The sequence below is a fragment of the Penicillium macrosclerotiorum genome (assembly GCF_028827735.1).
Source record: "Penicillium macrosclerotiorum strain IBT 26536 chromosome Unknown utg000010l_segment0_segment0, whole genome shotgun sequence".
Lineage (NCBI taxonomy): Eukaryota > Fungi > Ascomycota > Eurotiomycetes > Eurotiales > Aspergillaceae > Penicillium > Penicillium macrosclerotiorum.
In genome coordinates, this window is record NW_026643089.1 from 1,896,342 (window position 1) to 1,912,876 (window position 16,535).

The window sequence follows — 16,535 nt, forward strand, 5'->3', positions numbered from 1 at the left end:
TAAACTACGGCCACTAGTCTCGCCCCACCGGGCCCCCAGAACGGGGACCGGTCACCTCAGTGGCGGGTACCGAGGACCTGCTCTTCTGTGCCCGCTTCACTGCCCCTTCAACATCGGCCGTCGGAGCCACGAAGACCGACCGCCAGTTCGACCCAGAACCACAAAGTCGTCCCCAGGCAACAGACCGGATGATTTTTTCTGGACTGCTTGACTCGCTCGGTTCTATTCTGGGTCCCAACCAACCATGAGGGTCCCGAAACACCACGGCGCGTGTGGCGGGCCCTGATGATGATATTTGGCTGTCAGCGGCGAGATTGCGTCAAGCGCCCACAGATGTGATCAGGATGCTGCCGCTGGGGGGGGGGGGGGGGGGCGTGTGTGCACCAGGATCGTATACTCCGGACGACGTGCGTCTATACAATTGGACTCTGTCGAGGACCCGAACAGTTCCCTGCTGTTCCTCGGCCGGGACTTCTTCCTCGCTGACACCCTGATTACGTCCATTACGGTACCGCCATTCCCCCAACCGATTTCAATACAGGGCGTCGTCTCCTGTTTTGCGACTCCGCTACTCTAAATCCATGAACCGCCCGTGCACCGTTTTTTTTTTTTTTTCTCGCGCATAGGATTGATGAGAGACTATCGACTGGCGTCTGATTATTGACCTCTTGACCGATAGACTGGTCGTGGGCTAGTCCAGAGAGACGGGTGCACGGTGCAAGGAGGTGTGGACCTGGGCTCAGGTCGACCACCAAAACTGCTGCACCCCGTACTCGTATGGCGGCCCCGACCAGCCCACACCACTACGCAACCGCGTCCACTCCGTATCCGTACATAACGGCCTCTATCTACCCATCACGGCCCGCAGAGAGAGAGAGAGAGAGAGAGAGAGAGGTGAATGATAGATACGCCATACGCTCTTCGTTTCCCGGATGCTTGTCTGATGCCTGGTGAATGGTGAATCGGAGTATAGATAGCATAGATCGATAATCTCGGCCTATAGATAGAGGGACGAGGGAAGATATACATAGAAACTGATGGTTTCACCAAACCGCCCCCACAATCGGAGAATTCGATTTCAATACGCACCTTACAGAGCTTACAGAGGGACCTACTACCACAACACTGCTGGTTTCCTCGCCAAACGGTTGTCCCACCAGGCCTCCACTTTGCATCAATACGAATCTGCGAAATCCCAGGGGTTTGCAAGCCGGGCTCCTCGCGATCATGTTCGCGATGTATACCCCGTTTGGCGACCAATCTTTTTACGCCCCCCGCCCCTGCCCCTCTCTGGCTGCCCGGAAGATCTCAAATTAGCAAAGCAATGCCGAACAATCAAATAATTGAATAAGGCTACTTCCGGAGTACACTGGACTCTATAGTCACCAGGAATCTGTAGTCCCTGCTCAACACCGTCTTCACTGAGACGGCGTTGGGACCCTCCAGATCGGCAAATGTCGTGGTCAATGACGGGCCCTGTTTTCTCCCCCCGCGCGCTCCAGAAAAACTCCAGATTCCTACCAAATCCGAATTGGATCAGCGGCCGTCGCTTGGATAGATGACGTGAGTGGCCGAGTCGCCAGAAATGGAGGACAGCAGACCCTGTGTCCTTATCGCGTCAGAAGACACCGACCATGATGACCGCTCTGCTCTTCTAGGTAAGAGCCAAGGGAAGCGCCAGAACGGGTCCCTGCGCTGTGCACCGACGACGCCAGCCGAACCCCCGATCCGCGCTCCATCCTACCTTTTGTGGTAATCGTTTCGGCGCTGCGTGAGAGATCCGCCCCAGGGAATCACCACAACAAAAACCACTCTCAGCTACAACCGAAAAATCTCACTCCCCCCCCTTCTTCCTCCTGGTGCGAGAGCCAGGGCTTTCCCTCGATCCTGGCTGTGCCGTCCCAGATCCCTGTGTAGCGCTGTAGTCCAACCTAGCTCTCGGTCCGTTCGCGTGCGGGCTTGGCCGACGCCATATCGCAGGGATCAGCAGCGCAGACGAATGTCAGGGCTCAGAGCGCTCGCCCCAGGCGACCCAAGGAGTCCAAGGCTGCAGGCGGCCCCGTCAACTAGAAAGGCCGTGAGCTGTCATCCTGTTTGAGACTTTGAGACTGCGAAGGCACGGGTGGAGAGAATGGTATGTAGTTGGGGGCAGTGCGGAAGGTGGGAAGATCTTTTGTGTGGGCCAGTGCAGACCATGAGACCATCCTGGTGCATGCAGTTGAGGTCAGCAAGGAGATCGTGCCCTCCCCCTCCACCCCCCCCAAAAACAACCCCCAAATGAGCGCGATCGAGCTGCTCGAGTCCCTTTTGATCTGAGGATCAGCGGATCTGAATGGGACGCGCTCAATCAGGCAACCGAATAATTCATCTAAGCTAGTGAACCAGAACGCCATCGCAGAGAGATACTATTTCGATAAAACCGCAATTCGCAATCTTAATTTCATCGAAGTAGACTTATAATCGGTACAGACAATTAGTCCAGGTATCGACGCTCTTTTCTACAACAGAGACCTCACTGGTCTGTGTTGCGCCTAGCCATGACACCATCTGCTTCATAGATACAAGTCACCTGATCAGATCTACCGGAGATGTACTAGTTCGACTTGTGATTCAAGCTCGTTCTTGATAATCGGCAGGCCAAATCAGGCGAACCCCAGCGTAATACTCAAATACTTCAGATACGTACCCCACAGTGTCTGTAATTCTTCACGAGCTGGAAACATGCAAGGATCAGCGCGTATGGGGAATGTTGGATCCAGGTTGGGATCCATTTGGAAAAGTTCGTTCGGGCTGTTTTACAACAGGTGCACGAATTGCTGCGTAGTAACCCAGGTCAAGTTGGCGGGGAAGTTGGTAATTTGGTCATGGGTTTCATTTGCGCGCCAACCGAAACACAGGTCTATAGATCTAGCAACTAAGGAACCCGTCGTTCTATGTTGAAATCAAACCTAGCTCGCCCACACCCTATATGTGCTCGTCTATTGATCGACTATGGTACTACGCGAGCGTTGCAAGTATTTCTATTTAAAGCATGTAAGATTAGTGGGAATTTGTTCTCATGACATTACCTTTGACCATACCATGACCTAGGCACCTACTAAAGCGCCATGACTATCAGCGTGTCTAAGATGAAGACTTAGTAAGCCTATTCAAGTAATTTTCAACTGATTAAAATAGCCATCAACAAGAATACTATCTAATTAAACGATATTTATAACTTTGAGTAAAACTGACTTTAGAATGGGCTGGATATCTACTACTAGAATACTTAATACGTTAAGATTTCTATAATCGGAAGCCTCGTCTATAGCTAGGAAATCGGGAGTAGGTGATAGTAAGTAGATAAAGCAGTTGCTCCGGAAGAGGTAGATTAGATGAGGAGATGAAGAGGGAGAAAAGATAAGAAATTTGTTACTTCACATGAAATATATTCTCTTTCAAGCTTCGATTCAGTAAAATATTCCATCTATGATGATAAATTTGCATCAATTGGACTGTGACTTTTGACACGCCTAGTCTGTGATGACCGCCTACTTATGGGAGCCTCCTGATAGGATTCAATGTGATTCAATAGCTAGTTTTTTTTTCTAGCTAGTCCCTTCATTCTCTGCTTTTGCTTTTCTAAGGATTTAAATTGACACATATAAGATTCGAGCCTGCAAGAGATTGGCGTGGAATAGCTGCTATGCACCGGCATACATAGAAGCGTATTATCCAAGCGCTATGATAAATATTAAGCACAACATGCCTAGGGCTTTCCTTCTCACAGCGAACCCTTGGACCACTTCCCACGCGCCCTAACATTTGCGCCAAACATGTAAAACATGTATGGGATAGGGAGAAGTGCAATGGATATAAATCCAAGGACACTTGCTGCCCACGGAACACCCAGATTGTGAAACATAGCATCGGTGAAAAGAGGAAAGCAGCCTGCAAAAATAGAACGTAGGAAAGTGTTGGCAGCAACAGCGCTGGCGGATGTGGTTTGAAAGGTGTCGATGAGATAGTTCAATGCGGGTTGAAGGACGGTGAAGAACCCCAACCCCATCATTGCAGCGCCAATATTCGGTGCTATCCACGGGATATCTGCTGGGCTTGTCCAGCCAAACACGAATAGTCCCGCGGCAAAGAAAATCGAGCCTAGCATCATTGGCGGTAAGCGTGCTTCGGGGACCGGACGGTTGTTGTTCAATTTTAACCGCCTGATGTAGAAGCTTTGATTGCTGAAGTTGATAAAAGCACCAAACAACATGCCGATCAAGTAAGCGAGAAATGGCAGGGCACCAACGAGCATATTCCAGCCTCTAATCTCCTGGAACACAATTGGGAATGCCGCCAAGCTAAGATAGAGAATAGCATAAACGAAGGAGGCATATAAAGCCATCAAGAAGCAGATCGGAGTTCCGAGAAGCTGAAACGGCCGTACCAAGTACTTGTTGCCGAATTCTGCCCAAGTTATATCCCATTCTTCATGCGGAGCATGCAACGCCCAATTCCCAGTTTCGAAACGTAAGCGGCGGGCCTTGTTGAGCAGAAGGACAGGCGGATAACTCTCATCGAGAAAAAGAAGATCTAAAACAACGAAGAGCATCATCAATATACCAGTAAGGTACTCAGTCCACCGCCATCCAAGGCTGCTTTGCGAAACTGCGCCACCAACAATAGGACCTAAAACAGGGCCGCCAAAAACGGCAATCGCGTATCCGATGATTGCTACTCCTCGTTGTTCAGGGCTCCAAATATCTCCTAGAACGCCGCCGGTATTCGTAACAGGGGCTGATCCGAAGAACCCAGTGAAGAATCGTGTCAGCATGATTGCTTGTATGTCCTTGGAAACTGCAGTGGCAAACGAGAAGATAGCAGCAAGAAAGTAAGGTATCAAGACAGCTGGCTTTCGTCCATAACACTCTGAGAGTGGCGCCCAGAAGAGTGGTCCAAATCCTAGGCCAAACAATAACAAAGAAGTGCCGAGAGTTGCGACTTCGGTCGACACGTTAAATTCTTCGCAGATTTGGGTTTGGCCTGTTGAATAACTTGTGTCGTGTGTCAATTTTCAAACCGAAATTATGTCTGATAGAAGTTAACTTACATTGAACTGGCCCATGGAGCACCTGTGGAAATGATATTAGTTATCTAATTGTCATCTTCATATGAAATATGAACTCGAGCTGTGAAGAATGAAAAAAAAAAAAAAACGAAAATGGAAGCTACATACCCATTGCTGTAAAACCATAGAGAACTGTTGTAGTGACCTTCTTGCGAAAGCTCCAGTTTCGGGGGTGATATGGATCTCGCGGTCCCTCAAAGTCAACAAGCATCTCGGGCCCCGTTACCATGTTTGAGTGACAATGCGTGAATGGGCCTATCTGGCCAGGCTCTCGACTGCGCAGTCGTGAAATGATCGACTTGGAACGTCCATCTCCTGATGGGCCGGTGGATGAAGTAGTTTTCTGCACCATTGCTTCAGGGCTGCAATCAATGCTCACTTTGGAACAAGCGGACTCGATATCATCCGTGTGTGCATAAGAGTGAGTCTCAACATGGCTCATCTTTGTCATGGAATTAGATTCGAGATACTGTTGGGTTCAAGTTGAACAAATTCGGATTGTATAGGTTAGAGTAACAGAAAGTTCTTTCAAGCGACGTAGGAACCTTCAAGGACTTGGTTTGCAAGGGAGGTGCAAATTGGTTTTTATATAAATGCAAGAAAAATTCTTCTTCAGTGGTCTTCTTCCCATGATGTCCCACGCATATCTTGCCGTCTTATCCGATGGCGGATTGCGCATCAAATGTTAGGACCAAAATGCTTCGACTGAAAATTTTCAAAGCGTGATAATTCAATATTGGCATCTGGGCTTAGTTCACGGGTAGAGAAGATCTCATTATTCAAGTATCAGGAAAAATCCATACTACCGAGATTTACAGGGATATCTAAGTAAGATCAAGACATATCCTGTTGAAGCTTAACCTTATAACCTTGCAAGTATTGCTGTATATTATACATGAGCTCCTGCTTACACTGCCACTGCATCCATTTTATTTGCATTCACTAACAATGCGGGTTTAAATCTGCCAATTAGTTATCAAATCAAGTGAACATGTATTAAAAGTTGGCTCTTCAATTATAATGCCCGTGTCGACAAGTGTTCCAATTCTCACTTCAATTCATACCCAGTACGTATAGAGTCAAAAAGTACGTACGCTTAAAGTTGCGTGGCGCGTTGGACTCAAAACTCCGGACCGATGGTATTCCGCCGATCTTATTACTCAGGCTCTAGTTCTTCTGTGTGGTAGACTGGCATAGATCGCCAAACCTATATCCTTGTGTCCCGGCCTTGTACGCTATCTCCGAGAAAATGGCCGATTCATTAACCAAAAGCCGAAGAGAACGATTATATCAGGTCTTTCGCCGCGATATGGTTCAAACTTTATTAATTGCCCGAAACACCGAAACTCCGCACGGTCAATTGAATGTGGGTGGGTCAACCCGAATCTCCATTTTAGCCGCCCCATAAATGCATTCACGGCAAGATCATCAGTGCTTGCTGTCAATCAAGTAGGGATGCGGTATAGCTTGTAAATGTGGAATTCAATAGAACTGTTTGCTCAATTTCATGATTTGTGGAACTCAAAACCAGGGAAAAGTTTTGTGAGTAGCATTCCAGTTGATGACAGGCGCGTTACGGTGGGGTGGCTCCGAGTGTACCCGGTATACCATACAAAACGGGCGAGGAATCATCTATTCCTGTAATGCTTGTGCTCACACGGTCTCTTGTGGGGCTTCTGTGGTAAAGAATCACTTTTTTCACCAGATACTTGCCAAAAGACTTTATATATATATGTTGCTCCACCCAGCGCCGCCATTTTTTGTCTCATTTTCAAGCCAAAGCGAAGCAGTTTTCCTTCCATTTTACCGTCCGTGCCGTTACAACTTTAAGCATGTCGCCAGTGACTCAGGTATATCGACCATACTCAGACCAATGTAAAATACTGACCAATAGCAGGCAATAATTATCGGCGGAGGCCCTGCTGGTCTCGCGGCAGCTTTGAACCTAAAAAGAACGAATGGCATTGACTGCAGAATCTACGAGATTCGGGACAAACCGACCACGATCGGAGGTGCTGTAAACATTCCTCCGAATGGTATCCGCCTCTTCGATCAACTTGGGCTCCTCAACGCGATGAATGCCCGAGCATCCTCGTCATCATCTCTGATCAAATTACATCAAGGTGACTCTATCATCGCTGAAAAGAATGCTGGCGAGGTCAGTAAAGGGGCAACAGGATATGGTTTTTGGAGGATAGTGCGAACGGACATGCTGGAGGTGCTTTTGTCGGCTATTGAGCAAGAAGACATTCCCATCATGTATGGGAAGAAGATCACCAAAGTGACTGAAACTGAAAATAGCGTCGAAGTCCTCTTTTCCGATGGAACTAGGGACTCGGCGGGCTTATTGCTGGGTTGCGATGGTATTCATTCCTCTGTTCGCCGACTACACGTTGACCCGATGGTTGAACCGGTTTACTCCGGAATATCCAACATTGGCACAATTCTACCAAGCTCAAAGGTCGCTTTTCGTCTGGATCCAGCCTTGCATATGACGTTCACTTCTGATGGCCTCTTTGGCTTCACTCAATGCAATAACTCAGGCGACCGGCTGTATTGGTTCTGTTCGAAGAAGGTTTCAATCCCAGAAAATGGCGATAACAGGGATGGCTGGGAGGCCTTCGGAAAAAACGTCATCGAGGGTTTCAAATCAGACACCCTCAAAGTCTTGAGCCCTGTGCAAGGGCAGTGGGGAGATCAATTAAGGGAAACCGTGAAGGCCACGGAGTCAATTAGTTTTTTCCCCATCTTCAAACTTCCACCAACATCCAAGTGGTCAACAAAGCGTTGTTTGCTTCTAGGGGATGCCGCTCACGCGATGCAGCCTCATGTTGGCCAAGGAACTTCAATGGCGCTAGAGGATGCCTTCATGTTGTCTCGGCTTCTCGAAGCCTACAATGAAACCAAGGAGTTATCCGACATCTTTAAGGTCTATGAAGAGAAGAGACGCCCTCGAGTGGAAGCTCTATCCCAAGCGGCCGCTGCCAGTGGAAATGTGAGAAGCAAAGAAAACCCCAATGCGCCTCAGTCGCGTGAAGAGGTTTTAATGGCTCAGTGGCGAGATGGAACAAGATTGCAAGACTCGTTCTACAACATCCTAGAGGAGCCTATCTAGGAGACTGTCATTGCGATCATACTGTACTTTTTTTTTCCAAGGGATCTCATGTGGGTGTTCTTTTGTGTTTTTTGGATTTTCGAACCCTTGTTTAAGTGTGCTTTTTCTGAATATAACATATTTACCTGACCTTGATATTATCATTTAAATTCATCTTGGCACACCAGCAATGATAGTTGGTTGGCATTTTGGAGGGTGTCAGCTAGGCAGTATAAAAACGACATTGGTTCTTCGTGGTAACAAACAGCTCTACTAATTTGCAATTATTCTTCTATTCTTTCTTTAATTGGACGAGATGAAGATAGCGAGTGAAAATTAGGGTGGATAGTAGACCGATGTAGTTGAATCAAATTTGCACTTAGCAGACTCGGCGTTTGGTCAACGCTCGGCGGTTCGGGGTTTCATGATTTACCACCCAGATTTCTCGACCCGTCCATTGATTGAGCTGCTCTTACTCCTTGATTAAGCAATTAAGAGCCGTATGGATCGAACAAAGCCTTTCACATAGAAGTCGCAGCTCATAGCTTTCTTGCAAGAGAATAATTACATATGCAGATTTTGAATACGAATAAAACACGTGCTATGGAATTGTCCATATTTCTTGTGGTTCTAGCAAAGCTGGAAGCCCATGAGACGTTGAAAGTCAAACCAGTTCAATTTTCTATTCTTGAAAGAGCCTTTAAACCCTATCTTTGTCATCAAACCTCCATATTGGAGTCGCTTTTGCAGGGTACAACAGGACAAGCCACATAACTGACCCATTTTCCTCCAACATGGAGCCTATTTGTTCCCTCTTTGTGTGTTTCACCGTAAGTAATTCTCATATCAGGGTTAATATACCCTTCAATATCTGGCTGCTCTTCAGAAGGGGTAATATCAACCCGAAGCTTCCATCCCTTTCGAATCTTTGCTGCAGCAGGATAAATTTCAACATCGATCGGGACAATCTCACCAGGGCAAAGTGGGGCGTTATCTGCCTTTGTATGTGTGTGCCATGGTCTTTCGGGAAGCGATTTAGCTTCATCAGTTTTTCGATGGCTTGCACGAAGGAAGCCTTTGGCGATTGGCTCAGGCTGGTGTTTTGAGCCAAGGGGAACAACATGTCCCTTTTCGTCAACCGCCCACAATGTAACGACAAAGTCTGCATCGGATGTAGATGAGGAAACGAAGAGACGCGCGCTGAAATGCCCTACAACATCGACATCTTCATCGAAAGGCGAGGAATAAAAGCTAATACCTGACTTGCCCTTTGGTGGCGCTTTGCTGGAATAGGCAAAACTTGTCTCTGAATTTTGATCTTGAGCCGTCGCAAGCTTCCCATCTGCCGTCAAATGCCACTTTATGTAGTTTGTTCCAGGGACTGGCCATGTAATCTCCTTTCGCCAATACCATTTGCCGTATCCCACTCGAACCTGAATTCCGACCGGCTCTGGCTTTGTATATTCATTTCCCTTGAGGTGATGATCCAGAAACTGTAATATCTTTTTCGCTGCTTGCTTGCTAGGCCACGAGTAGTAATCGCAATCAATGAGCTGAAGGTGGGTATTCTCTGGGCTGCGCACTCTCCACGCTTCATACGCCGCACGCCCATGGATCATAAAAATTTGAGGAGCCGCAAGAAAACAAGGAACGTCAAGATGATTCATACTTTTTTGAGTCATTAGCCAAGCTGGATCGTGGAATGGATGTTCATTCATCAATTTGACAAGATCGACCTTGTCCGACCATTTGGGCGAGCATGCCTGAACGCGAGAATACCAGTCAGACAGATACTTAATTGCTGGGATGCCACCCGTATAAGCGGCTTCACGATAGGTATCAAGATCCGCTATCAATCAATGATGTCAGTGGTCAGCAGGTCAAATTCTCCAAAATGATCACTTACATGCGTAAGGTACGAAGCACTTAAGGCCCTTGGGTTTCATGGTGACAACATCCCATTGAGTATTCGCACCATACGAGCTTCCAACTAGAGCAATGCTCCCGTTACTCCAGCTTTGCTCCGTTGCCCATTCGACGGCATCAAAGAAGTCACTACTAAGCTGACCAGGCACATTCCTTGTGCCCGGAGTCTGAGATACACCTCTCGGATCAACTTTCACCATTGCATACCCGCGAGGCACGTAGGTAAATGTGTTAAATGTTGCAATATTCTCGAATCCTCTTTGTGATGCCCAGCTCTTACCCCAGGACTTTCTTGGAACTTGAATCTCCACATCGGTCGAAGTTGAATGCCATTCGTCCTCAGCCTTTTCGAAGGCAACAATTTCATCCTGGTCCTCCAAATCCGGACCAGAATAGAAGATGCGCCGACCGTAAATTGTGCAACTGATTAGCACTGGGTGATTTCCCCTGGGTGAAAGCGGAAGATAGACATCTGCCAGCACGAAGCTTCCATCCCGCGTTGGAATACTAATATCTCGCATCACTTTGAACCCGGCTCTATAACGTCGGAGATGGTTTCGAGTATGCGACACAGTTTTGGGATGGATTCCCAATTCATTGCAAATACCTGTGAGCGGTGCATCGAGGTCCAACAAATTTGAAGAATCCAGGTTGATTTGAGGAGCATATTTGTTACAAGTATCTCGAATCTTTTGTCATGAGAGCTCTAGTAAGTGACCGGGACAGTAAAACCCGCAAATGTCGGGGAAATTACCTTGCTATCAATATTTATCGGGGTCTCAAACCCTTGACCTGAGCTTAGGCTGAATAGAAGTCTTGCTCGATTGATCAATCTCGGGTCTAGGTGATCTGTTTCACCTGGCACGAGATCAACTATGGTAAGTAACGGTTTTCCCGTGGAATTCCCAATCGCAAGATCTCCAATGGAGAAGGTAATATTAAAATCGTCTTCGTAGAAGTAAGCGAAGTCTTTTGTCGTGGCCCCAACTTTGGTATTACAGCGATATGATAGTCCAACGACGTCGGAAAAGATGCCTTGTTTACTCATGATGTAGGAAGTCAGGACACGCAAGGACTTGTAAGAATATTGAAAGATTGATTCAAAGCACTGAAGTTTATCAAATATTGATATTTAAAATGTTGCGATGAGACTGGACCCTGCTCATTCTGCGAAATTTATCAACATCGCTGCGACTTTATATGCTTTCAAGTGCTGTCTTTCGTTCGGCATCTCGGACATTTTTCGTGCATAATAGCTAGGTTTATTATAGCCAGTGCTAGCGATTCTAAGTAATTCTAGGACTACACACTTCTCCATAGGTAATAACTAATATCGGCATTGTTGAGTGGGGCAGCCAATTGTAAAGCTCCTGGCGCAGCTTCCTGGCGAGCCGGCCACTCAGTGATGGGCTACCCCACACAGAAGTGGAATGTATTTGCCAGTTTTTCGCTAGGAGACTCCCGTGCTATCTTATGACAGTTGAACTCTAACAAAGAAAGCCCCCGATTGAACTCATGTGAACAATAAAGTACGAAATTATGGCTGCTTTCTGACTACAGACGCACAGACCTGCAGAGCGATTGCTAGATCTGACCCCCTCGGAATTTCGGGGTTTCACTGTGTTAAGGAAAGGTCCATCATAGAGGCATCAAAAAAATCCCGCATTTCGCCAGCAAAGAAGTTCGTTAGATCAACGCCTTCGGAGAATATAGGTTCGAAGGTCGGAGCACTAAGATCGTCATGCATTGCGGTAGCCATATTCTCGTCTACGTCCCCATGTGTCTGTGGTAGGTGCTGCATTAATTCAAATGATGCGTCCAGCTTGAAGCGCGGTATAATTAGGATGTTTTGTATCTCAAAATTTGGTGGTTCTTGTTTGAAACTCACCGGATATGATAGGTTGGAATGTGGTGCGTTGCCATCTCCAGTTTCTTGAGTTGTCGAGCAAGAGGGTGGCATGCTAGATTCAGCCGCCTCTGTTGGCCCTCCAGTTTCAAACTGCTTTATGTAGTCTCTGGCTATCTGCTCGAGGTCAGATAGAGCTGATGTTTGGAAAAGATCCTTCGAAGAGAGTTCCAATCGGCAGAAGTATCCACATGCCATGCCTATCAAGGCAAGATTGCTCTTCGTATCTGCATGTAGAGGATTGTGTATCAAAAAATCGAAAAGAAGGAAAACTGCCGAAAGTGGGACGGAAAGAATGATCCTTTTTAGCTGTAAGCTGTGATTTCTCACTCGTAAAATCAGGCTTTCGAATAACTGACCAAATCGGAGTGTAGCTTTCAACGTCAATGAATCGCGTCAGTTCGGTAATTGAGCGACAAGCACTTATAAGCTTCATTTCGCTCTTCAGTCGGCTGTCTTTCAAGTCTGGCGATAGGATATTCATCTTGAGTCGGATCAGGGCAATTGAAGCACTATAGTAATGAAAGGCAATCTTTATCTTCAATCCGATGGAAAGACTGTCCAGACCATCAGGTTGCAGAAAGATGTGTCCTGGTCGGTATTTCTCATCTATGGAGTCCTTCCAATTTTCGAGCTCTAGCTCGAGCTCCTCAATAGTCGCTACCATGATGTGAGACGGTAACAAAGTTGCGCTTATAGAGAAGACAGCAATTTGCGCTTTAGATAAAAGCCGACTAAAGCGACATAGCGCACGAAAGTAATCCCAGCCGTGGAATGCCGTCTCGGGGATTTGAGGAATGGGTGTGCTTATATTTGAATCGTTCAAGATCTGCCACTGTCGTTAGTGGAACATTTCCCCATCGTCAAATGAAAGTATATAGATACCGAATCTCTGCTACATGCAAAGCATTGCGTCTTTTCCAGTATGTATATGACCCAAAATGTCCTTCGGCACTGGTCTGTGTTCATATCTTCGTATACGGCCCGGTTTATCCCTAGTGCTTGAGCAATTCTCGCGACTTCAGTGGTGAGCAACTTCTCGATTTGAACGCACGACACATTGCGACAAAAAATAGCCTAGTCAAAGATCAGCGTGAGTGTTCGCGCTCGGAAAGTGGGTTTTGATTAACCATCGCAGTCAGTGCCTGCATGTGTTTTAGTAATGCGATGACATATATCAGAGTAAGATTCTTACTTGAGCATGAAGTAGTGTTTCCTTCGATGTGACTAATTCAGTAAATCGGCCGAGTGCTACTTGAAATAATCTCCAGGCTGTTCCATGCCCAGGTTGAAAGGACCCGCCGTCTCTGCGTTGGCAACCAAGTGCTAGCACAGTATGATATAAGGCTGAGAACGCTGGATTTTGCGCACAAAGTTCTGAGCACCGATCGTCGAAAGCGCTTTTCTCGAACTCATCTCGATGGAGGAAAGGATATATCGGATGCACAAATTTGAAATAGACTGGGAGCAGTGCGTCAATATAAGAGAATGCCCAAAATACAAGTCAAACGCACAGTCACAATAGGTGCGGATAGATTCTATGGTCACTCCAATCTGCATTGTGGTAGAGAAGTATCCAGAACTTGTTGCTGGGTTAGTGGAGCGAATATCACGTCTTGCTCTTGCACTCATCGAATCATCCAGGCGGTGAAACAACGCATGAAACCGTTTATGACCAAGGCGATTTGATATGGACAAGATCTTTTTATCGGAAAATATTGCTATATTCGAGCTCCCAACTGTGAAATTTACTTTAATACGGCCGTACTTACTGCTGGATCTAGGAAATTGAGCGCCAGGACGTACCGTAGTTGTCATGCGCCTGAGAAACAAAAAAAATCAGCCATTGATACTTAGAGGTATTTTCATATGCATATCAAACCTTCATTAAAGAGCTACAATTTTGGTTATTTCTGATTGTTATGTCGCTTTCGAGCAGACGGTCCACAAATAGATTTGGTGGTGTGGTGCCAGAGCTTGTCAGAGGCTGATCTTGGTTGAAGTTGTAAGGCGGTTGAATTTGAAAGCTCTCTACCGTTGTAGATGACTCTAAAAAATATTACACGAGTCATTATATGTCAGTAGGATGGGATATATTGATCCTAGGGCAACTATTCATTCAACTCACCCCTGATAGTTGATGGCCCTATAGAGCGATTAACGCCACTGGGTCTACCTCTTTTCTTCCTAGGACCAAAGTGACAGTGGATACCACGTTTCTGTATATTAAGTCAATGCGTAGGGCATTATTGATTGATTGGTCCTTTGGGGTCTCACTTTGCAGTTGTTACAAGATGAGGGGTCGGTGCCTGTGGACACAAGAAGCAGTCAATGATATGCAATTTAGTTGAGGAACAAAGTGGGCCAGTCTTACTTCGGCACTTCACCTTACGTATTTTGCATTCGTCGCAGGATTTTGAAATCTTAGCTTGATCCATTGTGTCTTGCATTCTTCCATGGCGATATCGGACAATTAAGAGGATGAAATCGCCGAGGGACAAATTTCGGGCATATCTCCGAACGGTTCGTGCACGTGATGTCAAATGCATTGTGCACTGTAGAATGCCGAAGTATTCGTTAACCTTGGATTTTGCCGTATTTTATAGAAGTATAAATATATGTCCTTTCTTTTACCTAGAAATCATGACATAAATTTTCCGGTATCCAGTCAACAACGTTCTGAGACCTGTTTTCAGGAATTCTGGTTGCTCTCCATCTATTCTCTATCTCGTATCTTGTAATTCTAATATTCGGTCCAACGTCTTCAAATTCATGCAGAGCACCTGATATAAATGGAATTCAATTTGAATATTTGGAGACGCCAAATGTGTAGCGAACGGCATATACTCGTCCCGAAAACTGACAAGATCCCCAACATCAATATACGCGGGAGGCAACCCCTCTGCACATCCAACACGCACAGGTGCCGCACAACAAGAGACATCATTAGTCCCAGTCGTATCTCCTATTAAATTCAACCCAGCAAGCAACTTTGTCGCTTGTATTGAATGTGGCAAAGGGCTTCACCGCCGCATCATCCCTGTGGTTACGATCATTGACTATTGGGTATATAAGGATTCACGTCGAGAGGAAGAAGCCATCGAATACCACGAGGACCCAAACATCACTCTGTGCGTCCTGATATTACAGAAATACTCAATTACCTGCTTGTTTCGTATGGTATCCTGGGTATACTCGGAACCCAGCGCAGTAACACGCTAGTCGGCGAGGTAGGAGATATTCAACACTCTCTGCCAGCCAGTCTAGTTATTAAGATATCATTATATTAAGCATCGCACCCTATTGGATCCCACCTTTTCAGGCCTACCGTATACCGCATCCTACCCGATTGGCACCATTTTCTGACCAGTGACAGTCAGTATATAGCCGCCAGTCCCCATTCCAAAATTACGTACTGCAGGCCACGTCAGCAGCAACCCATTTGAAGTGCTTTCAAATCAGGAATAGATAAATGCGGTCCGAATATTTTTGGTTAGAATGGATCCTTGCACTTGATAGACTAAGCTATTGCAATGTTGAATGCTCTCAGGATGACAGGGTTCCCCGCTCATTCGATATTTCGCCAGCCCCAGCTCGAGCAAAGTCAATAACGAGGATCAACTGGACGTCTCTCTGATGAATACAAACATCATGCTTAGTACGTCTTTTTCTATTTTCTCCCATATTAAGCTAAGTGTCTCGCACGAATTCATATAAAACGTACTGATAGCCCCAACTTATTGTGTGAGCCTCATATTTTCACGTCACGAGAATACATCGTATGTCCAAGTTGATATACTCCAATCATCGATACCGTTCTCCTGTGATCCATTTACACAGAGGATGCACAGGTGCTTGAGTTACCGAAATCTACTAATGTCTCGCATAGAGAAATCGCAAATAATACGGTGTCCCTTCTGCAAAGTTGATATATACCCAAGGAGCCCTTCATATATACTCTGGTATGTGACTATAAGTACATAGGCCTCCGTCAAACACTGATAAATTATCATTATATAGGAGGATTCTATAGTTTGGAAACCCCCTTCAAAAAATGCATCTCACTTCGACTTGTCTCCAGGTACGGGGATAGCCACGACTTCCACGCCCATTGGCACGAGTCGTAGCTCACCGGCTACGAGCTCACCGGCTACGAGCTCACCGGCTACGATTCCTACGTCCCTTGAGATTATTGCGATGCATTCCCATACTTGTCGTCCTTTTCATCAGGTCGTTCGCCGGTTTGCGTACGTGTCGTGTCGTGCCTTGCACAATCGCAGCCTCAGAATTGTTCCTCAGATGAGGCCAGAGGCGTGTGCGGTATTTTCGCTATTAGCCTACATCACTACGTTGTGCTTCTGAATATCCATTCATTGGGTGTAGAGGAACCGAAGAGACTATTGATGACGGCAGCGGAGCACTACGACATTCAAACAACGCAGGGGCTGTGCAATGTAACCCCAGATGGCTTAATTAAAGCGAGGCATCCAGAATATAGGGGA

General features: G+C 46.4%; 4 protein-coding genes across 4 annotated transcripts; 1 reads left to right on the top strand and 3 right to left on the bottom strand.

Annotated features, from left to right (window-relative positions):
• Positions 1-3,763: 3,763 nt before the first annotated feature.
• Positions 3,764-5,549, bottom strand: N7462_010313 (MFS transporter; the record flags this gene model as incomplete). The annotated part of the gene is made up of 2 exons (XM_057082027.1): positions 3,764-5,022; positions 5,216-5,549. The coding sequence occupies 2 exons, from the start codon at positions 5,547-5,549 to the stop codon at positions 3,764-3,766; spliced, it is 1,593 nt and encodes a 530-aa protein (XP_056929067.1).
• A 1,390-nt stretch (positions 5,550-6,939) lies between these two features.
• N7462_010314 (FAD-dependent oxidoreductase) lies at positions 6,940-8,222 on the top strand (the record flags this gene model as incomplete). The annotated part of the gene is made up of 2 exons (XM_057082028.1): positions 6,940-6,957; positions 7,005-8,222. 2 exons carry the CDS (start codon positions 6,940-6,942, stop codon positions 8,220-8,222), a joined length of 1,236 nt encoding a protein of 411 aa, XP_056929068.1.
• Positions 8,223-8,920: 698 nt separating this feature from the next.
• N7462_010315 (CocE/NonD family hydrolase) lies at positions 8,921-10,648 on the bottom strand (the record flags this gene model as incomplete). Its single annotated transcript, XM_057082029.1, has 2 exons — positions 8,921-10,050; positions 10,108-10,648. 2 exons carry the CDS (start codon positions 10,646-10,648, stop codon positions 8,921-8,923), a joined length of 1,671 nt encoding a protein of 556 aa, XP_056929069.1.
• A 1,094-nt stretch (positions 10,649-11,742) lies between these two features.
• Positions 11,743-13,770, bottom strand: N7462_010316 (fungal specific transcription factor domain-containing protein; the record flags this gene model as incomplete). The annotated part of the gene is made up of 5 exons (XM_057082030.1): positions 11,743-12,252; positions 12,416-12,868; positions 12,919-13,110; positions 13,229-13,340; positions 13,367-13,770. Coding segments are annotated over 5 exons (1,671 nt in total), but the record flags the coding sequence as incomplete, so codon positions are not given.
• Positions 13,771-16,535: the final 2,765 nt, after the last annotated feature.